We start from the raw sequence: 25834 nt of genomic DNA on the forward strand, positions 1-25834 counted from the left end.
TGCAGTATGCTTATGGACAGCAGCACCCTGGAATATTTTTAAAGCGCATTAGTAATATATGAAAACAAGCTTTTGTAATTAGTTCAATAAAAAGCAAAAATGAGAACGAGAAATAAGAATGCCCCTGTTTTGCCCTCCCCTCCAATTCCCTTTGTCCTATCCTGAGTTAACCATTACAAATAAAATTTAGTGTACACCATACTAGTCCCCTTTCCTTGATTGTCCATACATTCAGGTACATATACATGTATTTGTGTAAGTAGGATTGTGCAATACAATTTGCTTTTTCCACTCCACCACAGCTTGACGCCTCTCTCCACATGGCTACATATAGATCTGCCTCATTCTTTTTAACTCTCTACACAGTCCCAAATTTGGAAACATGGGAGAACAAATATATTGTTTATTAATATTACATTAAATATATGACAAAATTATACTATGTTTCCAGGCTTTATAACCTCCCGGTAAAATTCCATGGTATGGAGACACCATCATTTCACAGTATTTAACCACTTTCTCTTGACATGATTTTTGGTTTTTTCAGCTTCACACTATTGCAAACAATGCTACAATGAGCATTCTTGTACATAACTCTCTGTGTGCATTCCTTTAGGATATATTCCAGAAGTAGAATTGCTTTAATGAAAGAATATTCACTTTCTAAAAGTATTTTGCCCAATTCCTTTCCAAAAAAAAAGCTTCAATAATTTACATTCCCTACAATACTGTTTATTTCTCTTCATTCTTGCCAACCCAAGATATTATCAAGCTTTTTTATTTTCACCAAATGGGATTTTCAAAATGGTACCTCATTGTCATTTTCAATTTGCACTTCAGATTCCTAGTGAATTTGAGCATCTTTTAATACGTTGACTGGGCATTTTGAATAATATTATAGGTTTCTTTTTTTATATGCATCTCCTAAATCCATTTGGAGTTTAATTTTATATGAAGAATTTGGTGGTTGCTTAACTCTATTTCTCTCTGATTGAGTTTCTATTATTCCAACACCATTTCTTAAATAGTTACTATTTTTCTACTGATTTGAAATGCTATCTTTTTCATAAACTAAATCCCCATGTATACATTTCTAGTCTCTAGTCTCAGTTTATTGCTCCATTGTTCTGTTTATCTGTTTCTGTACCAATATTACACTACTTTAATTTCTATGACGTATATTTCTATGTCTGGTAGAGAAAGCCCTCTGTTGTTCTTCATTTACAAGCTTTTCTTAACACTTTCAGCCCTTTCTTTCTTCCATGTGAACTTTAGAATCAGTGTATTGAGGCCTATAAAAATCGTCTCAGGGCCAGGCCCAGTGGTTCACACCTGTAATCCCGGCACTTTGGGAGGCCGAGGCAGGCGGATCACGAGGTCAGGAGATCGAGACCATCCTGGCTAACACAGTGAAACCCCGTCTCTACTAAAAATACAAAAAAAAATTAGCCGGGCGTGGTGGCGGGTGCCTGTGACAAGAGAATGCCATGAACCCGGGAGGCGGAGCTTGCAGTGAGCCGAGATCGTGCCACTGCACTCCAACCTGGGTGACACAGCAAGACTCTCAAAACAAAAACAAAACAAAAAATCCTCTCAGGTTTTGATTAGGATTGCATTGAGTTTAAAGATTAATTTGGGAATAAAGTACATCTTTACAATATTTTATAAGTATAGTACATCTCTCCAATTATATGGGTATTCCTTCATGCCTTTCAGTAAGTTTTGTAGTTTTTTTTTAATATATACAACTCACATATTTCATGTTAGCTTTATTCATAGATATTTTGTGGGGTTGGTTGCTATTATGCATAAGATCTGTTGTTGTTGTTGCTTTTTCCATTATACTTTTGTCTCTCTACACAGCTTATGCTAGGTCCCTTCTTATCTTCTTGGGTCTGGGGGATCCAAGAGAAAGTCTGTTCACTCTTATCCAATTAGATATGGTGCCACACTCAACAAAGCTTTGGTAAACAAAAGACTAAGAGAGGACCAAGGAGAAAGCCCTCAGAAATGCCATTAGAGTCTATCACGAGCAAAGCACGGGGTGATGAGCAGTCTTGGTACCATCTGCTGGATGATTCTCTCCCAGTACACCAGGGGAGGCATCACAGCAGTGATCTTATGACTACCCAGAGCGTGACTCTTCATCAGATCCAATTCCAGAAGGCTGACTCATGACCATCAAACCCACGAAAGACTGAAGTGGGGAAATCAAACTGCCAAATTGTTCCAATTTACAGTAAGACTTTCTATTGTAATAATAAGAATGCCGTGTCCACCAGGAGTGTGCTCCCTTGCCACTATCCTAATACCAGGAAAGCCAAGCAAAAGTTGCTTTTAACATAACTGGAATTGTAGAAAAGAGAGGTAGACAGTCTTGAGGGAAATTTCATCCAGGCCAGAGAGAGTTCTAAGAAGCCATCCTTGTGTCACCACACAGAAGCCCTCCTTCTAGTGGCAAGAAAGTTGGTGTTCCCCAAATATACATATGTAACAAACCTGCACGTTATGCACATGTACCCTACAACTTAAAGTATAGTAATAATAAATAAATAAATAAATAAATAAAGACAACAAAATTTGTCACAATTTGGATCTAATTACATATTCATATATTCATTTATTAGTTAAATACTTGTATGTGTTCAAAGATACTCTTTTCCACTATTTTGAATTTAATAATATTGATTGGACTTTTAAATTCAAGTAAAATATAATGTAGGGAAGATATATATATATATATATATATATATATATATAACTAAATACCCCTATATAAACTGAATAAATTAAATTGGAAATACCAAAGGAATACTCTGCTTGCAGATATTCAAAAGTAGTGGTTTGAGAGATGGGAAATGGGATATTTATTAAAGGTTGCCTGACTATAAAAAAAAAAAAAAAGAAAGAAAGTTGGTGTTCCCACAAATATAGTGATGGAGGATGCTAGATTACCAACTGCCAAATTCCTGCTACTTGAACTGCCCTTTCTTATGCTACAGAATGAATGTCCCACATATGTTTACAAAACAGATGCAATACAACAAATAAAACAAGATGCAACACAATAAATTAGGGTTCTTCTCATTACATTACAAGCACATGCCCATCCTAAGTCATTGAGATTACACACAGGTCATTCAGATTGATGCTGGGCCTCAGATTTGAACATGCAAATCCCTCCATTGCATATTCATCTCCTTTTTTTTTTTTTTTTTTTTTTTACTCTCAGAGGGTGACCTTAATTTCCATATTTCCAAGTTTGTTAGTGGCATGTCTCAGCATTGTGCCCTGCACTGCCAACTCTATCAGCTTTCCTCTTTCCAGGTTAACATCCACCCTTCCTTCCATTTGCACCCTATAGCAACCAGTCATAAATCTACTTCACTGCTTAATATCCCAATCCAAAATTCTTCACCTGATACTGATTATAAGGTTATTTATGCACCAACCCGTCACATGGGTGGGCTCAGCGGGGGCCTGGTATTCTACGTCTACTATATTTCCTTGATCTACCCCATAGATAGTCTAAAATATGGTATTTAATATTTAATAAAAAGTTTAAATATATGTTTAACATATTTAATAATTTTAATAATAAATGTTTACTTTTAAAATATTTTAAATAGATGGTTTAAAATAAAGTAAATTGAACTTGGTTTAAAAATTTTTTTAAAAGGGGAAGATACAGCCTATAATTGTCAAAAGAGTGTGAAATTGGAAACCAGAAGTCCTGGATTCATATCTCTGTTCCTAGCACCTACTAGCTATGTGATTTTGGGCAAGAAACATAACCTCCATTTAACCTCTCTAAATTTCGGTTTCCTCTCCTGTGAAATGAGTATAATAATACCCAGTATGATAGGTTAATGAAAAGTTTTTTGTTGTTGTTGGTTGTTTTTGTTTGTTTGTTTGTTTTTTGAGGCAGAATCTCGCTCTGTCACCCAGGCTGGAGTGCAGTGGCATGATCTTGGCTCACTGCAACCACCACCTTCCAGGTTCAAGCAATTCTCCCGTCTCAGCCTCCCAAGTAGCTGGGATTACAGGCGCTTGCCAGCACGCCTCGCTAATTTTTATATTTTTAGTAGAGACGGGTTTTTGCCACATTGGCCAGGTTGGTCTCAAACTCCTGACCTCAGAAGATCCACCTACTTTGGCCTCCCAAAGTGCTGGGATTACAGACGTGAGCCACCGCACCCGGCCAAAAAGTTTAGCAAGTTCTATGCGGTGGCTCATGCCTGTAATCCCAGCACTTTGGGACACCAAGGTGGGTGGATCACTTGAGGTCAGGAGTTTGAGACAAGCCTGGCCAACATGGTGAAACTGCGTCTCTACTAACAATACAAAAATTAGCCGGGCGTGGTGGTAGGTGCCTATAATCCCAGCTGCTCAGGAGGCTAAGGCAGGAGAACCCCTTGAACCTGCGAGGCAGAGGTTGCAGTGAGCAGAGATCCCATCACTGCACTCCAGCCTGGGCGACAGAGCAAGAGTCCATCTCAAAAAAAAAAAAAAAAAAAAAGTTTTAGCAAATGTTAGACACCCAATACACCCAATAAACAGAACTGCTATTCACATTTTTATGTAATTATTAAATGCACATTGATCTTTAGTGATCCCCTAAAGACAAATAAAGATGCTAATTTCCACTCGTCCAAACCATCTACAGTTCTTTACAACAAATGTAGCTTTGATTGTGTGATATCTAAATGAGAATGCACCAGGCAGCATGGTGACTTAGGAGAAATTCAAGACACAAAGCATCTGGGGCCAAGCAGGCAACAGACAGGGATCTGGACAGTCCACAAGCACTGGACTTGAGTGTAGAGCAGAGAGCAGATGAATTCCATGGCTTGAGGCAGAAATAAAGCACTAGCGGATTGCTAAATCTAGGGCAGAAGCTTTCTGTCCTTTGCCCTTTTCAATACTTCCTGTTAGTTGTGGGCATCTAAAATCCCACAGGTACGTCATAGCAGCCAGAGGCAGTACTGATGACACTGAGGTGTCATCAAACTGTCACTCAATGCATATCTGGGAGATCATGGGTAGTGTAGTCTACTGGTTAAATGCTTGGGCTCTGACATTAACGTCCTGGGTTCAAATCCCAGCTTTGTCACTTACCAGTTGTGCAATGTCATGAGTGGAACATTAATCTCTCTGTACCTTGATTTCCCTGCAAAATGAGAATAACAATAGAACCTACATCACAGGGTTATTGTGAAGATAACACACATAAAGGTCTTAACACAGTTTCTTGCATGTGATAAAGTCTCAGTGTATTAGTATTATTTGCATTGTTATTATCAATTCTGAATTTACAAGTAACTAGCAGCAGGAACTTGAGCTTTTAGGGCTCCAGTTTTCACATCTGTCCAATAGGATTTCTGCATGCAGGTCCCACCTTAGTCAATTGAATTGTGGTATGCCCCTGAGGGAGACTCCCTTTCTATGAAATGAGAGAGTTGAGACTGAAGTCTCCAGGGTTCTTTCTAGCTGTAATATTTGATGATAAAAATAGTGATGATAAGAACGATGATTCTCTCATCTAGCTCCAATCTCCATTCTTGCTATCTTGGTTGAGAACCTTTATTACCTCCCAACTGGATTGTCACAACAGCCTTAAAACGGGTCTTTCTGTACCTGTTTTCTCCTGCTTCCAATTGTCTACAGTGGTTCCTACCATACTGATCTTCCTGAAATCAAACTGTGACATTACCCCACTGCTTAAGTCTTCAATGGTGCTAAATTGGCTACCAAATAAAATCCAAACACCTTGGTTTGGCAGTTAAAGATATCCACAGTCTCAAATTAATTCATTTTGCAGCCTTATTACAGTAGAGTAGTTAAGAGCATGAACTTTATGTAATCAGACAAACCAGATTTGAACTCCAGCCCCACTATTTCCTAACTGTGTAAATCCGGAAAAAGCACTTAATCTCCCTATACTTTCTTCATCTATAAAAATTAGGTTGAAAATGCCCAAGTCATAGGATTGTTTTAAAGATAAAATAAGCTGACATGTATGGCATGCTTACAACATAATGCCTGGTGTATAATAGGGCCTCAATAAGGGGCAATTGTTACTATTTATGCTGCTAATGGTTGAGCTAAACTCAAATGTTTGAATGCCCCTGCCTACACACCTCTGCTTGTGCTATCCCTTCTACATGAGATTCCTTTTACTCCCAATTATACATATTCTAATTCCAAATACTCTGAGGCTGCAGGCCTAGTCCTAATGTCTTACCCTTATCTCACAGATGTGAGAAATATAGGCTTGGAGCATATCACTGGCCTTGTTCCAGGTGAAACCAGATACTGTTCACATCTCAGAACAATACTAGATCTAGAGATGCTAACTTCTGGAGGATGGAACAAACTGAAAGGGGCCACCTCAAATGCTACCTTCTCCTCAAAAGCTTTTCCGGATTTGCCCAACTTGGCTGGAAATCATCTCTAATGGCAATTTGTTAAAAGTATTTATTTATTTATTTTGGAGACAGAGTGTTGCTCTGTCACCCAGGCCTGAGTGCAGTGGCACAATCATGGCTCACTACAGCCTAAACCTCATGGACTCAATTGATCCTCCCACCTCAGCTTCCCAGGTAGCTGGGACTACAGTCATGCACCACCATGCCCAGCTAATTTTTTTATTTTTACTTTTTTTGTAGAGACGGAGTTTTCCACATTGCCCAGTCTTGTCTCAAACTCCTGGGCTCAAGCAATCTGCCCATTTTGGCCTCCCAAAGTGCTGGTATTACAGGCATAAGCCACCACATGCAGCCATTAGAACTTCTTATGACCCTCTCACTTTCAATTTTGTGTGGTAGATATTTGTGTCCATGCCTTATCTTGCTTGCTAGATAAACTGAGTTCTTTAAGTATAGAAATGAAAACCCTGTGCCTCCATCCTCACTGTACTCCCAATCAGCCTCATAAATATTAATAGAGTTGGATTGAGTTTAGAGATGAGATATCCCCTTGGGAACTGGAATGATGAGATGTTAAAAGGTATAAGGATCTGGTTCTTTTGTTTACCTCTTGATGCAATGTCTCTTGGTTCTGACTGCAATGGGCCCACCTCTTGCATTCCACATGCCCTTGCCAGCAACACTCTTGCACAAGCTCTTAGCTCTATCCTACTAAAACATTTCATGTTTCCTACTTCACCACCATACTGAGTTTAGAGGAGTTTATTAGGAGAGGTTAGAATCTGAAATGAGGCACAGTGTGGGTAGAGGTCGGGGACAGATCCAACTTCAGGTGGTACATAGGAAGCCCTCAATAAATGTCTGTGGAATGAATGAATGAATAAATTAATGAGTTAATGCTCTACCTTAGTCTCATAAGCAGGGCAGCTAGTTGCCCAGTTACCAGAAATTAGATCATCAAGGAATCAGAGAGGCAGGATGGGTGAGTTGATGCTGAACACTGTTGAACCAGAGCTCTGGAAACCCCTTCTTCTTCAGGTTTGTGGGCTACCCTTGAGAGTTTGAGACCTAGAAACCAGCTCCCAGAGGTGGAACCTCAGGTTCTAGGGTGGAGAATTCAATTGCTGCTCCTCCAGTCCCTGAACTTGAACATGGCCCCCAGCATGTCGAACACCAACCCGCATATGTATAGCTATGGCCAAATAAGCAAAACAGCCTTTAGCTTTCGGCCTATTACACCACTTACATTGATCTTTTCTGAACTGCATTTCTCACTGCTGTTTGCCAATTTAAGGGAGGAAATCAATGGCAGCAACTTGTTTGGGTAGCAGCTGCTAGGGCAGGCGCTGCCAGTAGGAGTCAAGCTGCCTGAGGACACCAAGATACATTCTCCGTCTCCTGCTCAAACTTTTCATTAGTCATTTCATAATGAGAGGCTCATTATGAAATACAAAGAGATGGGTTTTATTTTGTTTTTCTTCTTTTAGATGATGTACGTTTATATTTTTTAACTGTCAACGTGCATTGCTTCTGAAATAACAGTTAAAACATTTTAAAATATTAGTAATAAAATGCAAATGTAATAATGTTCATCTTTACTTAAAATTCTTCAAACTCTCCACATTATTATCAGGAAAAAGTTCAAATTTCTCAGTACAGCTTGCAAGACCGTGCATGCGTCCTCCCACTCTTCTATTCATTCACTTGCTGTTCTTTCCAAAGTGCCCCACTCTTGCTTTGCCTCTAGGCCTTCACATATGCACTTCCAGCTGCCCAAAAATGCTTTTCCTCTTTGACTCAACCATATTTGGTCTCACCTTAAATATCACTTCTACCTGGAGACTTCCTTGATCAGCACCCCCAAGTCCAGGTGGGAACCTGTCTTCTATATTCCCCAGAACCCTGCGCTTAACCCCTATCACAGCCCTTATCTCAGTGCGGTGTAAAGGTTACACGGGAGGCTCTGGAGCTGAATAAATATATCTTTCTTGTCCTCAGTGGATTCCTCAGTGCCTAGAATAATATCTGGCACTTAAGAGAGTTCAGTTAAATGTTATTGGAAAAAATAAAACTAACCACAATTAGCTGTTAGATTTGGAAAAGTTCTTAGAGACCATCTAGCCTAACTTCTTTTAACAGTGAGGCTCAGAGAAGCAGAGTCAAGTTCTAATTCCAGATTCTTTACTGAATTGTTGTGCAATCTTAGGAAATACCTTTCCCCTCTGGGTCTCAGTCTTTCCAGATATAAAATAAGAAAAGCGCATTCTGTTCCAGCTTTTTCTGACTTTGTCTCCTCTTCCTTCCCATAGGTACTAGGTAGCTCATAGATACACTGACTGGGTGACTAGGTGAGATGGTGCAGGAAAATATAAGGTCCGGTTCATCCGCTCAAATTGCTCCCAATCAAGCTGAGGACATAAGACATACACAGTGAAGAAGTGCTCAATTAAACGTTCCAGGTGATTCGGTCTTGCTAGGAATCAAAAAGGAAGAGGTCAGGGAAGCCTGGGGCATCAAGGCTCCTGCAGGAGATAAGCCTTAAGCTGAGAAAGCAGAATTTGCCTGAGCAATGAGGCTGACAGAGAGCGTCCCTCACACAGGATTGGCTGTCCACACCATGTGACGTAAATCACAAGTGCTCACTAGAGGCTCAGGCTGATGCTGATTCCAGTCCTAGCTCTGCCACTCACTGGCCCTGTGCCTTGGACACATTTCTCAGACCTGTTTTCTTACCCTCACTATGGGAATCTGAAGGTCTAGCTTGCAGGGGTTTTGTGAGGATTAAATGTATGTGACAGTATCTAGAACGGTGCCTGCTGCCTAACAGACCATTTTAAGAAATGCCACTTTCTTTTCTTTCTGCTAGCCACATAAATGGACTTGACATGTCACTGGCAAGAACATCAAGAGTACAGCTGGGGCCTAGGGACTGAAGGCTTTTTCTGCCCAACCATTCATAGTCTGTTCACTCTGATGTGACTTGCCCAGTGCCTCATCATAACACACATACACACACACACACACACACACACACACACACACACACACACACACACACACTTCATGCAAAATCCAAGGGAGAAGGAGAAGGAGAGACTATTTCCAATCCCCTGATCAGATGGGACCAGATTGGGAGCTGTCCATTACCATCATCAGGACAAAGAGCCAACACTCAGGCCGGGCCTGGAGTTCTCCCACCACCATGGGACTTATAAGATATGAGATTATGAGGCCAAATGTCACTTTCTATGGGGCTGGAGAGAGAGACTGCAATTAAATTATAGAAAAATGCTATAAAATACCTTAGAACATTTTATGAAGCTATTGATATTTCTATAGGCAAACAGACCAAGGCATGCACGGTAGGAGGAATTGAGCAGGGGTGAGGGTGAGGGTGGGGAGGAAGCTTGTTTGTTTTAGTTTATCTCTGCTGATAACAGATCAAGACTGATGAGGATTTACAAGCAGCATTACAAAAGAAAATATTGCGTGACCTGTTTATCCAGCACCCTCAGGGAAAAAGCAATAGCAGGTCCTCATGTGTGGAGATTATTCCTTGGAGGAAAGCATTTAAAGCTGGACTTGAACTGAGGATATTAATCATTTGGGGAACTATAGACCCTTGTGGGAGATTCAACACAGAGAGCTATGCCCTTCCTGCTTGGGAAACACAAATATACCCTAAACTCTACTTGTAGTGTCATGCTATTCATGAACTCCAGGTTTACAATGTCTCTGTAACAAAATTTAAAACTTTCTTTTTCTGTTTTGTTTGTTTGTTTGTTTGTTTGAGACAGGGTCTCACTCTGTCACCCAGGCTGGAGTCCAGTGGCATGATCATGGTTCACTGCAGCCTGGACCTCCCTGGGTTCAGGTGATCCTCTGACCTCAGCCTCCTGAGTAACTGGGACTACAGGCTACTGTATAGGCCATCACATGCACCACCACACCCGGCTACCTTTTGTATTTTCTGGTAGAAACAAGGTCTCATCATGTTGGCCAGGCTGGTCTCAAACTACTGGGCTCAAGCAATCCTCCCAACTTGGCCTCCCAAAGTGCTGGGATTACAGGCATAAGCCATCGCTCCTGACTGAAAACTTTCTTGGCCGGGCGCGGTGGCTCAAGCCTGTAATCCCAGCACTTTGGGAGGCCAAGACGGGCGGATCACGAGGTCAGGAGTTCGAGACCATCCTGGCTAACACGGTGAAACCCCGTCTCTACTAAAAAATACAAAAAAACTAGCCGGGCGAGGTGGCGGGCGCCTGTAGTCCCGGCTACTCGGGAGGCTGAGGCAGGAGAATGGCGTAAAAACCCGGGAGGCAGAGCTTGCAGTGAGCTGAGATCCGGCCACTGCACTCCAGCCTGGGTGACACAGCGAGACTCCGTCTCAAAAAAAAAAAAAAAAAAAAAAAGAAAACTTTCTTAATGGAAATATTTCTTAACTGCATGACCCAGTTTTCTGCTATTGAGATCTACCCATATCATAACAGCTCCTCACGTTGTAAATATAAACTGAATGGACTCTTTCACTTCCTCTAGGAACAGCTGAGGCAATTGAGCAAACTCTCAGTTAGGAGTCAGAATACTTGGGTTCTAGAATCAGCTCTGGACCTACATTTTCAGAGTGACAATGAGCCAGTCTCAATTCTCCCTGGACTTTAGTTTCTTCATCTGGAAAAAAAAAAAAAAAAGGTGGGAGGTGGGGATGGAGTTTTGACTAGGACAGCCATTCCTAACCTATATTCTATAGAAGATACTCATCATGCACAAACATAAGAATTCCATGGCCAAAATAAATCATATTCTATTCCCTTCTTGAGATGCACACAACTCATCAGCATATTAAGGTCTCTGAGAAGTCCTGCAATAAAGAAACCTGTTGTATTTCATCTGGTCTAACATTTCCCTAATTGATTTGACTCATGAATTTCCTTTCAGTGGAATAACTACACTGCAGTCCCATCAGAGAAATATTAACTAAGCACTGAGTTTAGAAGCTAGTAAGATGTGACTCCATGACATCTATTAAACCTTTCCAAACAAATCAACATATGTCACAGTAAGTTATAGAAGGCTGAGATTAAAACAGAATGGGATGAACCCTAGGTACAGCAGGAACAATACAGAATTCTTCTGCCCATCCCTCCTTCACTTCTTGAGAATTAATTATTCTCTTTAGGCAGAATAGTTTGAATGCTCAGACATCAGCTTTGATTATATCCTTTCATTCTTTCAATTTGTCTAGACCAGTGACTCTCAAATCTTGGTGTGCCTAAGAAGTACTGTACTATTGGGGTTGAGGGGAAAAGGGGGACTTCAATGTATATGCAATGTATTTTTTCTCAGATGAGTAGATTGCAAAAATTTTCTCCCATTCTGTAGGTTGCCTGTTCACTCTGATGGTAGTTTCTTTTGCTGTGCAGAAGCTTTTTAGTTTAATTAGATCCCATTTGTCAATTTTGGCTTTTGCTGCCGTTGCTTTTGGTGTTTTAGACATGAAGTCTTTGCCCATGCCTATGTCCTGAATGGTACTACCTAGGTTTTCCTCTAGGGTTTTTATGGTATTAGGTCTAACATTTAAGTCTCTAATCCATCTTGAATTAATTTTCGTATAAGGAGTAAGGAAAAGATCCAGTTTCAGCTTTCTACTTATAGCTAGCCAATTTTCCCAGCACCATTTATTAAATAGGGAATTAGAATGGCAATCATTAAAAAGTCAGGAAACAACAGGTGCTGGAGAGGATGTGGAGAAATAGGAACACTTTTACACTGTTGGTGGGATTGTAAACTAGTTCAACCATTATGGAAAACAGTATGGTGATTCCTCAAGGATCTAGAACTAGATGTACCATATGACCCAGCCATCCCATTACTGGGGATATACCCAAAGGATTATAAATCATGCTGCTATAAAGACACATGCACACGTATGTTCATTGCGGCACTATTCACAATAGCAAAGACTTGGAATCAACACAAATGTCCATCAGTGACAGACTGGATTAAGAAAATGTGGCACATATACACCATGGAATACTATGCAGCCATAAAAAAAGGATGAGTTTGTGTCCTTTGTAGGGACATGGATGCAGCTGGAAACCATCATTCTTAGCAAACTATCACAAGAACAGAAAACCAAGCACCGCATGTTCTCACTCATAGGTGGGAACTGAACAATGAGATCACTTGGACTCGGGAAGGGGGACATCACACACCGGGGCCTATTATGGGGAGGGGGGAGGGGGGAGGGATTGTACTGGGAGTTATACCTGATGTAAATGACGAGTAGTTGGGTGCTGACGAGTTGATGGGTGCAGCACAGCAACATGGCACAAGTATACATATGTAACAAACCTGCACGTTATGCACATGTACCCTAGAACTTAAAGTATAATAATAATTTTTTTAAAAATGTATTTTTTCTCTTACTTAAAAAAATGAAGCAAACATGAAAAAATATTGACAGGATGATGAAAACAAGTGTTTATTACACCCGTCTTTGAACTTTTCTTTAGTTTTATTTTTTCAAAATAAAGAATAACACTTACATAATCTCAGTTCAGGGTCGAATATACCTCATGGGGAATTTAGAGGATTTTCAGGGGTAATTATGACTCCCATGGTTTTTGCCTGATACACACCTTTTATGTCTCACTCCCATATAAGATGCAACCACACTTAATAACATCCTCCAGAAAAGGTTTTACTAACCAGAAATACCCAGGTTCTCCAAAAGTTGATGTCCTTGGGCCTAACACTGCCTTCACCTTGTTGTTTCCTGGCTGTAGGACTATAGGGTCAACATCTTCCTGCGTCAGCAATGGAACGACCCCCGCCTGGCCTATAACGAATACCCTGACGACTCTCTGGACCTGGACCCATCCATGCTGGACTCCATCTGGAAACCTGACCTGTTCTTTGCCAACGAGAAGGGGGCCCACTTCCATGAGATCACCACAGACAACAAATTGCTAAGGATCTCCCGGAATGGGAACGTCCTCTACAGCATCAGGTGAGTTCTGACCAGGTTCACCCACTCCCTCCTCAGAATGTGCCTTACCCGACTACCTTCTGGGCACAGACCCTAAAAGAGGGGCCTAAACAGAGGTGAACAGGCCCTGGTAACCCAACACCTTTGCAGAATAGGCAGACCCAGCTCTGTAACTTATACTCAGCAAGTAATAATAAAATACAATGGGTATTTTATTCTAGGAGCCAATGATTTATTATAACCAAGGAGACCAAGAAAGGCATCCTAGAGAAGGTGGGGTTTAAGTTACCCAGCATTTCAATCAAACAAGATAGGAAAGAGTATCCAAGCATGATTACCAATAGCAAGAGCTAAGCCTAGAAAATCACAGCAACTTCAAAGTAAATGAGCCTGCCAGGTGGATGGTGTTGCTCACGGTCAAGGCCAGGGTTACTCCATCCCTTCTACAAAATCTATCCCCCAAACTTTGCATTGGGTCTAGGAGTTTAGATTTCCCTCTCCAGATGTGGAGTATCCTTGAGATACTGGTTGGGGCAAAGCCTTCAGAGTCTGCTGCCACCCCTCCGCACCAAGTCCTGATCTCCTCTCCTAAGGCATAAGGAAAATGACCAGTGTCAAAGAGGTGAAAAAATACCTTACACATGTAATAATAATAGCTACCATTCATGAGAATTCACTAACTACGCTGGGTACTTTTCATGTGTTATATCTAGCCCTCCTAATAACCCCATGAGGCAGGTTTTACTATGCCCATTTTGCAGATTAGACAAATGAGAATCAGAAAAATTTAAGTAACCTGCCAAAGTTTCCAGTTTGTTAGTAGCAGAGCCTAGATTCTAATCTGTATTAGTGTGAATCTGATGCCCTCTCAAAGTCCTACAGCAGTGCATGGCATTCAATAGGCACTCAAATATTTGATCAATATATGAATATGTTCTTATTTCAAAGAACTTAAAAGGGCGCTGGCCCTAAATGTCTCCCCCTCCTGCTCCAGTCCTTCAGGGAAACACATTTTGTTTCCTTTGGGTGATGAGCCTTAACTTTCCCAGCCTGTGGGAGAGGCTGTACAGATCCTAACCCTCAGGTTTGACTGAACTCGGTCTCTCCCAAGAGCAGGTTGGGTAGGGGAGGGAGCTTAGGAACCTCACCATCAAGAGAAGGCTTGGAGGAACCCGCTGCTCATATGGCCTTCCTCGCTCAGGAGCCCACTTTCCCATCCCCCCAAGTAAACGTCCAGACTAGAGGAGTGACAGGCTTAGGAAATGGCCACCCAGGCCCGGCTGGCTAGGGGAATGGTAAGGTCAGCCTGCTTGGATTTTGCTGCTGCCAAGCTAGTTTCCTATCTTTAGGAAGCTAAGTCCTGGTACAGCATGATAGAAGGACAAATCAGCAGAAAGTGATGTTTCCAAGGTCATTCGACTTCAGGAAATTAACCCAATGTGACAGCTGCCCCACTTTGGAGCTTTTATCTGCAGAAATTCAACTGCATTCACTTTCTCTTCACTGTCTCCCTCCTTCCACTCCCTTCTTTTCCCTCTTCTTCCTCTCCCTCTCCCTTCCATTTTTCCCCTTTTGCTTTAACCTTATGCTTAAAGGGGCCCAGATCCAGAGCTGTGGGTGTGAGCTGGAGGAAGGAAGTTCACAAAGTGCTGTGTACCTCATCACATGCAGCCAAAGTGCCAGTTCAGTTCCACTAGAACACCACCAATTATGTGTCTTAGGGTATTGGGGTTGGCTTTTCAGGAGAGCAGTGCTGCCAGCAAACACATAAGTCAACCTCACCCTGGAACTCAGAATCCAAAGGCCAGGACACATGGTTTTGAATCCTGGCTGATGTATCAGCTTGCTGTGTGACCTTAGATGACTCTCAGCCTATCCCTTTCTGTACCCTGGGTTTCTCACCTGTCACATGAGGGAGTTGGCTTGATGATCTAAGGCTCTTTGGGCTCTGAAAGCCTTTCTTCTCCGTCCCCTGCAGCAGGCACTCAGATGTTGGAAAAGCCTTTCAAGCTGGAGTCTTGTATCCCAGCTTGAGCTGCAGGCCTCGAATTCTGTTAAGGGGACTCCCTCTGGTTCTGAGTCTGTGGCCTCTGTAAGGGTTGAACAACCAAAATAAATAGCTGGCCCAGAATCCTTAGGAGCCCACCCCTTTCCGGTCGACCCCTAGCATGAGCCTACTGATGTGAGTCAACTGTGTTTGGACACCCAGAAGGCAGACGGCCTCTTTGAAATAACCTTTGATGAGTCCTGTGTCTGAAGAAGGTAGCCAAGAACCACTTGCAACATCTGCTGCAGGTGCACATGGGTGCTACTCAACTTAAAATTTGAGCTCTGTCCCTACCTGAGGGCTATGCAGAAGAGTATGGAATGGGAGCAGCCCCTGGTCTCCAGGCAACTTGCTAAAGACAGGTCTCCAGAGGCCAGATAGACTCCAAAGAAACCCAGAAGTTCCCTGACTCTGTGTCACTTTAGGTAACCTACTTTTACCTCTCTAAGCCTCCATTTTTCAATCAGGAACTTGGAAATACACACATACTTATTTAATACACACAAGTTGTCCACACTCGCCACCACCCAAAGGTGCTGCATCCCAGTAGCCATCAGGAGCTTTGTCTAGGCTGGGCAAAGTTGGCTGGGAGACCAGATGGCCACCAGGTCCCTGAGGTGGGGTGGGAAAAGAGGTTTGTCACTACTTCAGGCCTGGGCCCAGCTGGTGGGAGCCACGGCAAGGGCTGTGGGAGCCTGGAGAACAGAGCCTGCCGCCAGGCCGGAGCCCCCAGCTCATCTGCACCTCCAAGGTCAGAGGGCCTGCAGGTCCCCAAAGCATCTGGCTGCACTCTGCTTCCCACCGCGCTTCTTGCCAGAACTCCTGGTGGATTTTTTATCCTTCAGTTTTGCTAAATTCCATTATGTGCATTAACAGTTTGTATGTGTGTGTGTGTAATTTTCAGGGCTTTCTATATATATAAATCTTGTCACGGCCGGGAACAGTGGCTCACGCCTGTAATCCCAGCACTTTTGGAGTCTGATGTGGGAGGATTGCTTGAGCCTGGGAGTTCGAGACTAGCCTGGGTAACGTGGTGAGACCCCTGTATCTACAAAATAATTTTTAAAAATTAGCAGGCGTGGTGGCATGTGCCTATGGTTGCATCTACTCTAGAGGCTGAGGCAGGAGAATTGCTTGAGCCTAGAAAGTTGAGGCTGCAGTGAGCCATTATTGCACCATTGCACTCCAGCCTGGGCCACAAAGGGAGATCTCACCTCTCAAAAATAAACAAACAAACAAACAAACACAAGTTCCCTGACCTTCTTTCCCTACCCTGGACAACTGATTTTCTAACAATAACTACAATAGAGGCACAGCCTCCCTGATGTGTGGATCCTGCATCATTCAACTCCCTTCTCTTCCCAGAATCACCCTGACACTGGCCTGCCCCATGGACTTGAAGAATTTCCCCATGGATGTCCAGACATGTATCATGCAACTGGAAAGCTGTGAGTCTCTTGCATGAGTCCTCTAGAAAGAACCAGGCTCCCTTTTTTACCCATGGGACAGGCAGAAATTCCCACACAGCTGCTCCTAACCACTAGAGCCCAGGAGATTACTATAATAACCCAAAATATTCCATGAAGGACTTTGCTTTTAGAAAATGCATTAGAAATATAACTCCCCTTACATTGCCTGAGGACCACGTTTTGGAGCCAGCAGCGTTCTCCAAAGGGTCATTGTCCCATGTCTATGGTTAATGTGAATGGAGGAGAAATGACTTGAATGAGTCATGGTCTTTGAACCCACAAGATGTTCACTCCAGCAGGGGAAGTAACAACTGACTGCACAAATAACTCTAATAAAGGGTGGCAAGTGATTGTTGTGTTGTTAGAAGTACAAAGCACTGTGGCCTCATGGCAGAAAGAGTGCTTCCTTTTGATGGAGAAAGAGAGAGGGTATTGGAGTAGACTTTATGGAGGACCGAGATTTTAACAGATTGGAAAGCTGACTCCTGTGATTGCAAACAGAGAAACCAATCTGACTAACTTAAAAATACAGAAACCAAGGCAGAGCACTTAGACAACAGGAACTAATCGACCATTTCCTTGGAGTTCTACCTGTGAAGGGAATGAGCACAAACCAATTCTGAACCTCCTGTTACTTCACTCAATAGTTGCTGAAGTGCTGGGGCACAGTCTGGCCTAGCTTGAGTCACCATTTCACACTTTCTACCTTCTACCCCAGCCAGTGGTTAGTCCCACCAAGACAGCATGCAATAGAGTTGTTCCACAGAGGAAATATCTGCTGTGAGCAAAAGAGGAGGCTGACAAGGATGGTGTGCAGGTGAAAATAGCAGATGTCAACAGCATTTCACCATGGGAGTAAGAGAGGGAACAACAGGACAAGCTAATGCAGAAGGTTGGGAAGAGAGGTGGAAGGGCTCTGAGGTAGATACAAATAACCTGTTTTTTACCTCTTTTGAGAGGAAAATAAAAAGCAACCTGGTCTCACAAGTTTCATCAAGTGTCTGATGTTTCTCTCAGTCTCTAACCCTAACCAACTTTGACATGCTTCAAACAAGTGCTTCTGAGTGGTGACTGCTCCTTCTTCTGATCCCATCCCAGTTGGATATACCATGAATGACCTCATCTTTGAGTGGCAGGAACAGGGAGCCGTGCAGGTGGCAGATGGACTAACTCTGCCCCAGTTTATCTTGAAGGAAGAGAAGGACTTGAGATACTGCACCAAGCACTACAACACAGGTAGGTACAAGGGCCATCCTCCTCAGATCCCACCCCCCAACCAGGACCAGAGGTCATTTCAAACACATTCAATCATTGATTCAACAGATCTTATGAAGTACCCATGATGGGCACAGCTCTATTACCTACTGGTTAAAAGAATAGGTTTTGAAACAAAAAAGTGGCTCTGACATTTTCTTCCTATGACTCCTGCAGTGAGTGACTGAAGCATGGGCCCTACCTAATTACCAGGGAAGCTGGTAAATACAGTCATTATTCCAGGTAGCAGAATGGATCCTATTTCTAAGGCAGAAGTGAAGAACTGATATTGGGAAGATACCTAGTAGTCTCTGTCACAGATGAACTGGCATTTCCAATAGAGCAAAAGTAGAGAGAATGCTCACAATAGACCTCAGCAAGAGGGAGCTGAGAGGTGTCACTGAAGGTTAGTAAATAGCTAGAAAAAGTTCACTAGCCTGTGAGCTATGAGACAGCAGAGAAGCCACGATGGTGTAGCTCAGCTCTCTGTCTCCCATGCCTTTGTCGGAAGATTGAATATCTGGATGACTAACTGGGGCCAGATCAAGACTGGCTTTGTGTGTCCTGTCTCAGGCTGAGAACAAGCTCATAAAAGCACGGGAGAAGAAAGTCAGTCAGTTGGTATAGCAGCTGGAAGGATGGGTAGGAAGCTGGGGTCTGAACCCAGAAGCACAGAGTAGAGAGGCATGGCAGGCCAGCAAGAGGAGGAGGTGAAAGAGAGGGATTGAGAGAAACCATCGTAGGCTCTGGTGTAATTAGACAGCCCAGTGAAGGTACAGGCAGCCTGGGCTGCAGTCTGTCTTGGGCAGCTGCCTCTTTCTGAGTCACCTCAGAGATGTTTCAGAACCTCCAAAGATACTCTCTTCATCCCTTGAGCCATAATGGCATTCCCATAGCAGCCATGAAAGCAATGACTCCCAAGTCAAATCACCACAACTGACCCTCACATACCAAGTCTTTTACTCTTTATGCAGCATTTTCTTTTCTTTTTTCTTTTTAGCTTTCTTAAGGTATAACTGACCAATAATAATTGTATATATGGAAGATATGCAACGTGATGTTCTGATATACATATGCATTGTGAAATAATTACCACACTCAAGCTAAGTAACATATCCATCAACTCACATACTTCTCATTGTGTGTGTATGTGTGTGTGTGTGTGTCTAGTAAGAACACTTAAGATCTACCCTCTTAAAGACCTAAATTTAAGATTAAGCTAAAATGATAAAACTTCTAGAAAGACATGAGGACAAATCTTCCTAATCTTAGATTTGGCAATAGATTCTTAGATACAATACCAAAAACACAAGCAATAATGAAAGAACAATAGATAGATTTGACTTCATAAATATTAAAAGTTCATCAAAGGACACTATCAGGCCGGGCGCGGTGGCTCAAGCCTGTAATCCCAGCACTTTGGGAGACCGAGACGGGCGGATCACGAGGTCAGGAGATCGAGACCATCCTGGCTAACACGGTGAAACCCCGTCTCTACTAAAAAATACAAAAAACTAGCCGGGCGCGGTGGCGGGCGCCTGTAGTCCCAACTACTCGGGAGGCTGAGGCAGGAGAATGGCGTGAACCCGGGAGGCGGAGCTTGCAGTGAGCTGAGATCCGGCCACTGCACTCCAGCCTGGGCGGCAGAGCGAGACTCCGTCTCAAAAAAAAAAAAAAAAAAAAAAAAAAAGGACACTATCAACATAGTGAAGATAAAGAACCCACAGAATGGGAGAAAATATTTGCAAATCATAAATCTGATAGGAGTCAAATATTCAAAATATATTTTAAAACTCTTAAAATGTGAGGGAAAAAAAAAAGGCCAGGCATGGTGGCTCATGCCTGTAATCCCAGCACTTTGGGTGGCCAAGGCAGGGGGATCACTTGAGGCCGGGAGTTTGAGACCAGCCTGATCAGCATGGTGAAACCCTGTCTCTACTAAAAATACAAAAAAAAAAAAAAAAATTAGTTGGGCGTGGTGGCACATACCTGTAATCCCAACTACTCTGGAGGCTAAGACAGGAGATCCCTTGAACCCAGGAGACGGAGGCTGCAGTGAGCTGAGATCGTGCCACTGCACTCCAGCCTGAGTGACAGAGTGAGACTCTATCTCAAAAAAGAAAAAGAAAAAAAAAAAGTAAAAAGGAGATCTACCCTCTTAGCAAATTTCAAGCACACAGGACACCACTGTTAATTCTAGTCACATTGCTGTACATTAGATCCCCAGAACTTATTCATCTTGCATAACTGAAATTCTGTACCCTTTGACCAACATCTCCCAATTTCCCCCATCCCTCAGCCTCTAGCAACCACCATTCTACTTTCGGCTTCTATAAGTGTGACTATTTTAGATTTCACATACAAGTGAGATCACACAATATATGTCTTTCTGTGTCTGGCTTATTTCACTTAATATAAAAATGTCCTCCAGCTTCATCCACATTGTCACAAATGGCAGAATTTCCTTCTTTTTTAAGGCTGAATAATGTTTCATTTTCTTTATCTATTCATCCATTGAGAAATATATCATGGTCCAGCAATCCCACTTCTAGATACAAAGATACATAGCCAAAGAAAGTAAAACCAGTATCTCAAAGGCATATCTGCACTCCCATGTTCACTGCAGTAATATTCACAATAGCCAAGATATGGAAACAACCTAAATGTACATAGCATATTCTCATTCGTTTCACTTGCTCTTCACCATTTTCATTTAAGTGAGAGCTGAACTCCGTGCTAGACCCTATGGATGCAAGGAGAAAAGACTGACAAGGCCCTGCCTACAGCTTACAGTCCAGGGAACTCCAGGAAATTCCCTATTGTGCTTCAGTAGACAGGAACTAAGGCCCCACCATTAGACTGGGCCCATCCCAGTTCCAGGGATACATAGACAGGGAGGAGACAAGCTGCCTAGTCTAGTGCAGAAGACAGAGAGAGAGACTGACTTGCCCGCTCACTCACTGTATTATGTCTTGAAGGCTCTGATGATCATGTGAACAGGGCTCAGGGAACACAGAAAAAGAGCAGCATTCTGCCTGGGAGAATGTTCACATTTAACACTGCCATGGAGGAGAAGGAAGATTTCTTTGGCTGGTTGTGGGAAGGAATAAGGGCATTCTGGGCAAAGGGATAAGCAAGATCAAAAGCTCAGAAACATGAAAGTTCAGGGAATGCTCAAGGCAAGGGGTGGCATGTAGGGAGTCATGATTAGGGTGAAGAAAGACGGGGAAGTGGATAGAAAGACTGGTTAGAGCTTGGTTATAAAGGGCAGGCTAAAGAGTGAACTTTTTCCTGTAGGTAATGGGAACTGCCTTGCATGAGGAAAGAAGGAGGAGACCAAAGGTTTTAGAAGAGGAAATAACAGGATCAAGTCATGTTTGGGGAAGATAACTGGCAGAAAGGTAGAGAAAGTGCCACTTAGGCCCATTCTTAGCAACAAAATACTGATGATGATGATGATGATGATGATGACGATGGTGATGATGATGGCAATTGACAATCCTGAACATTTACAACGTATGAGGACTGTGCTAAGTTTTTCATAGGCATCATCTCATTGTATCCTCACATTAATCATATAAGTAACTATATGATAGAGGTATTATTATTATTATCCCCAGTTTACTACACATGAGGAAACATATACAGAACAATTCAAATACTTGTCTAAGGACACAGGTAGTATGAGACTGAACCAGGACTCCAGTCGAGCTTGTTCTAAGCCTAGAGCCTTTTGTCCTATTCACCAGGCTACACTGCCTTCTCACTGCAATTTCTTGCAGGTAAATTCACCTGCATTGAGGCCCGGTTCCACCTGGAGCGGCAGATGGGTTACTACCTGATTCAGATGTATATTCCCAGTCTGCTCATTGTCATCCTCTCATGGATCTCCTTCTGGATCAACATGGATGCTGCACCTGCTCGTGTGGGCCTAGGCATCACCACGGTGCTCACCATGACCACCCAGAGCTCTGGCTCTCGAGCATCTCTGCCCAAGGTAAGTCCCATTGCTCAAGAGCACAGAGCACCTGGACAAATAAGGACAGCATCTACTTCCTTGTTCTGCCTAAAACATGGGGAGCAAAGGAATTTTTCACTACTTATTTATCTACTATACTTTGCAGGATCCTGCAGATCTTTGCAGGTTCTACACTTTTCTGATCCATCAAACCTTCCACCAGACTCAACATTATGTTCAGTACGAGTTGCCAGACACCACATTCTGCTCCACTGTCTACCAACACCAGACACACATTCTGCTTCATTTACTGTTAACACTCAACTTCACATTCTCCTCCATTCACTTTCAGAGCTAAGTACAACATTCTGCTCTTTTCACCATTAATAGTAAAAACTGTGTGTCAGGGATCTCCAACACTAATCCCATATCTACAGATTTGATAGAAAGATTCATAGGACTCAGCATAAAGTTGTATTTGCAGCTAAGATTTATTTATTTTTTAATTTTTTGAATTTAAAAAGGCCTTTATATTCCACCCTTTGAGTTGCAATTGGGACAACTGGGAGATGGGGAAGAGTTGGAGTGGGATAAAGAACTAGGAGGGGCTCAATGGCTGGAGGTCTGGTCCACTTAGTTTTTGTACTGGAAGAGCTCACTGCTGGTTTCACTGGGAAGACACATGTGGATGAGGGCTTCTGTCACCGAAAAGGGTTCGCAGTTGGCAGAGTGGCGACGGTCTTCAAAGTAACCCTTCTTCTCCTGGCCAACAGTCCAGGGAATGCATATGTTGGCACTACAATTGGCTACACCAGCAGAAAAGTCGTTGATGTTGGAGGTTTCATGGAATCCAGCTACGTGCTGGGCTTTGTCCAGGCCTCCCTTGGGATCATAGGAACGGATGTGGTACTAGTGCCACTTGCTTAGTTTCTCGATGGCCTACTCAATGTACTTCAGACTATTCTCCTCCCACATGGCCTTGGTGCTAAAGTTGGTATGGCAGCCTGTACCCTTCCAGTTCCCAGGAATGGGCTTAGGATAAAAGGTTGCTATCACTCCAAAGTCTTCACATACATGATGCAAAATGAAACAGGCCACTCAGAAATGATCTCCCATGCTGATTCCTTCACAGCATCCGATTAGAAATTCCCACTGGGCAGGCGTGACCTCAGCATTAGTCCCCGCCATCTTGACTCCAGCATACAAGCAGGCCTGGTAATGGGCCTCCACAATGTCCGTACCATAGGCTTTGTCTGCTCCCACACTGCAGTAATATGGACCTGGGGTCCTGGGAAGCCATTGGAAGGCCAACCAAAGGGGTGCCCATCTGTCCCCATGAGGGGATATTCCTGGTCCATGCCAAACCAGGGGAAGTGGTTGCTCACCATGTCCATTATCCACTTACAGGTGTGCCTCAAATTGGTCTCTGCAGCCTTTTGGTTGTACTTGAAAACTTCACAGAACACCAGCTTGTAGGGTCTTTACTGAAGGTATCCCAAAACATGGCAGCAGGCACGAAATGCATGTCACTGTTGGCGCCTTCAGACTGTAAAATACTAGAGCCATCAAAATGCCAGGCCAGGCATGGTGGCTCATGCCTGTAATCCCAGCACTTTGGGAGGCCGAGGCAGGTGGATCACCTGAGGTCAGGAGTTGGAGACCAGCCTGGCCAACATAGTAAAACCCCGTCTCTACTAAAAATACAAAAAATTAGTTGGGGGTAGTCTCACACACCTGTAACCTAGTTACTTGGGAGGCTGAGGCAGGAGAATCACTTGAACCTGGGAGGCCGAGGTTGCAGCGAGCTGAAATTGTGCCATTGCACTCCAGCCTGGGCAACAAGAGTGAAAACTCTGTCAGAAAGAAAAGAAAGAGAGAAAGAGAGAAACAAAGAAAGAAAGAAAAGAAAGAGGAGGGAAGAAAGGAAGGAAGGAAGGAGGAAGGAAGGAAGGAAGGAAGGAAGGAAGGAAGGAAGGAAGGAAGGAAGGAAGGAAGGAAGGAAGGAAGGGAAGGAAGGGAGGGGGGGAGAGAGAGAGAGACAGAAAGAAAGAAAGAAAAGAAAGAAAGAAAGAAAGAAAGAAAGAAAGAAAGAAAGAAAGAAAGAAAGAAAGAAAGAGAAAGAAAGAAAGAAAGAAAGGCAAGAAAGAAAAAAGAAAAGAAAGAGGGAGAAAGAAAGAAAGAAGAAAAGAAAAGAAAAGAAAGAAAAAAGACAAGACAAGACAGAGAAAGAAGAAATTCCACTCAGGCAACTAACTCTTCCACACACTTGGGCTCACTGTCCTGGGTCCGGGTCTTGCAGCGCAGTCCTTCTCCAGTAACATCGATCCAGATATACATGGCCTGGACTCTCTCACCCTGAGACAGGGACATGTACACATGCTTAATGACTTTGTTTAAGTGGAAACATGCTGAGGCAGTCATGGTGGAAGGTGTTCCGGGCGCCGAGCAGGCAGGCGGGTAAAGGTAGGCCGTGAGAGTGAAGTGAGGAGAGGAGAGGAGGCCGCCGTGCTGCTCACACACTCCATTCTTCTCCCATTCTCAGCTCTCCACAGCTAATATTTATTACAGCAACATATTCAGAAGATATGGCTAACTCATCAAGGGGAAAGAACATAGGCAGAGACTAGAGGAATCCATGTGCGGGCTTCCTTACTCTCCCCCTCCCATGAGGGGTCACACAGAATGCACTCTTACTCCAGCAACAACAATGCAGACATGTGTGTGCTATGTTTCTGCCCCAAAAGACAGAAAAACCGAAACTGTTAGCCAGGCATGGTGGCCTGCGCTTGTAATCCCAGCTACTTGGGAGGCTGAGGTTGAAGAATCACTTGAACCCGAGAGGCGGAGGTTGCAGTGATCCAAGAGCATGCCACTGTACTCCAGCCTGGGCAACAGAGTGAGACTCCATCTTAAAAAAAAGAAAGAAGGAAAGAAAAACAGAGTCTGCTCTATGCTCTAAGATTCATTAGAGGCTCAGTGTTCCATGTTTTAACTGGGGGCTGGTCATATCAGCACCCTCTGCCTAGCATGTGCCAAAATTCCAGACTCCCAAAAGGAAAGCAGATTGTTCAGCAGGAACCAGATTGTACAATCTAGGCACAGTGAGCCAGCCTTATCAGTTAGGGAAAGTAGGAATATTCCCAAAATCCAAGTTCTCAGATGCCATCCAAGAGGCAACCTTGCAAGCAGGCCCTTCCTAAGATAGCAGCCTCAGGCCTGTTTTGTTAACCCTTTTCTGATCACACTTCAATTTGATACTTATATTTCTAGTGTTAAACACCACATTTGGTGTTAACTCCTAAACCATATTCTGCTTCTTTCACTATCAACACTAGACACAACATTCTGCTCCATTCACTATTAATGTCAGATACACATTCTGCTCCATTCACCCTTATGCCAGACACAACACTCTGTTCCATTCACCTCTAACACCAGACACAGCATCTCCCTTCATCCATTACTAACACCAGGCACTATTTTTCTTTCAGTCACCCTTACGATCAATACAACCTTCTGTTCCCTTCACTGTCAACACTAGATCTTGCATTCTGCTTAATTCACTACTTTTTTTTTTTTTTTTTAAGACGAAGTCTCACTCTGTTGTCCAAGCTGGAGCGCAGTGGCGCAATCTCAGCTCACTGCAACCTCCACCTCCCGGGTTCAAGCAATTCTCCCGCCTCAGCC

The 25834-nt window shown here is 43.1% G+C and overlaps 2 protein-coding genes and 1 pseudogene across 3 annotated transcripts in view; 1 reads left to right on the top strand and 2 right to left on the bottom strand.

The window, feature by feature from the left end:
• The window catches only part of LOC105466838 (glycine receptor alpha 1), a 103385-nt gene that overhangs the window by 52658 nt on the left and 24893 nt on the right, over positions 1–25834 (top strand). For both annotated transcript variants that reach the window (XM_011715916.3, XM_011715917.3), the window contains exons 4-7: positions 13217–13440; positions 16832–16914; positions 18034–18171; positions 21972–22186. In XM_011715916.3, the coding sequence (XP_011714218.1) occupies positions 13217–13440; positions 16832–16914; positions 18034–18171; positions 21972–22186 (660 nt within the window). The remainder of the gene's footprint in view (positions 1–13216; positions 13441–16831; positions 16915–18033; positions 18172–21971; positions 22187–25834) is intronic.
• LOC105466836 (histone H2B type 1-J-like) overlaps positions 1–25834 on the bottom strand; it is an 88389-nt gene that overhangs the window by 26665 nt on the left and 35890 nt on the right. The window contains exon 3 of the mRNA XM_071098188.1: positions 15322–15509. The gene's annotated coding sequence lies outside the window, so the exon portion shown is untranslated. The remainder of the gene's footprint in view (positions 1–15321; positions 15510–25834) is intronic.
• Positions 21744–24640, bottom strand: LOC112424087 (glutamine synthetase-like; annotated as a pseudogene).

Source organism: Macaca nemestrina, chromosome 6 (assembly GCF_043159975.1).
Source record: "Macaca nemestrina isolate mMacNem1 chromosome 6, mMacNem.hap1, whole genome shotgun sequence".
NCBI classification, from domain to species: domain Eukaryota; kingdom Metazoa; phylum Chordata; class Mammalia; order Primates; family Cercopithecidae; genus Macaca; species Macaca nemestrina.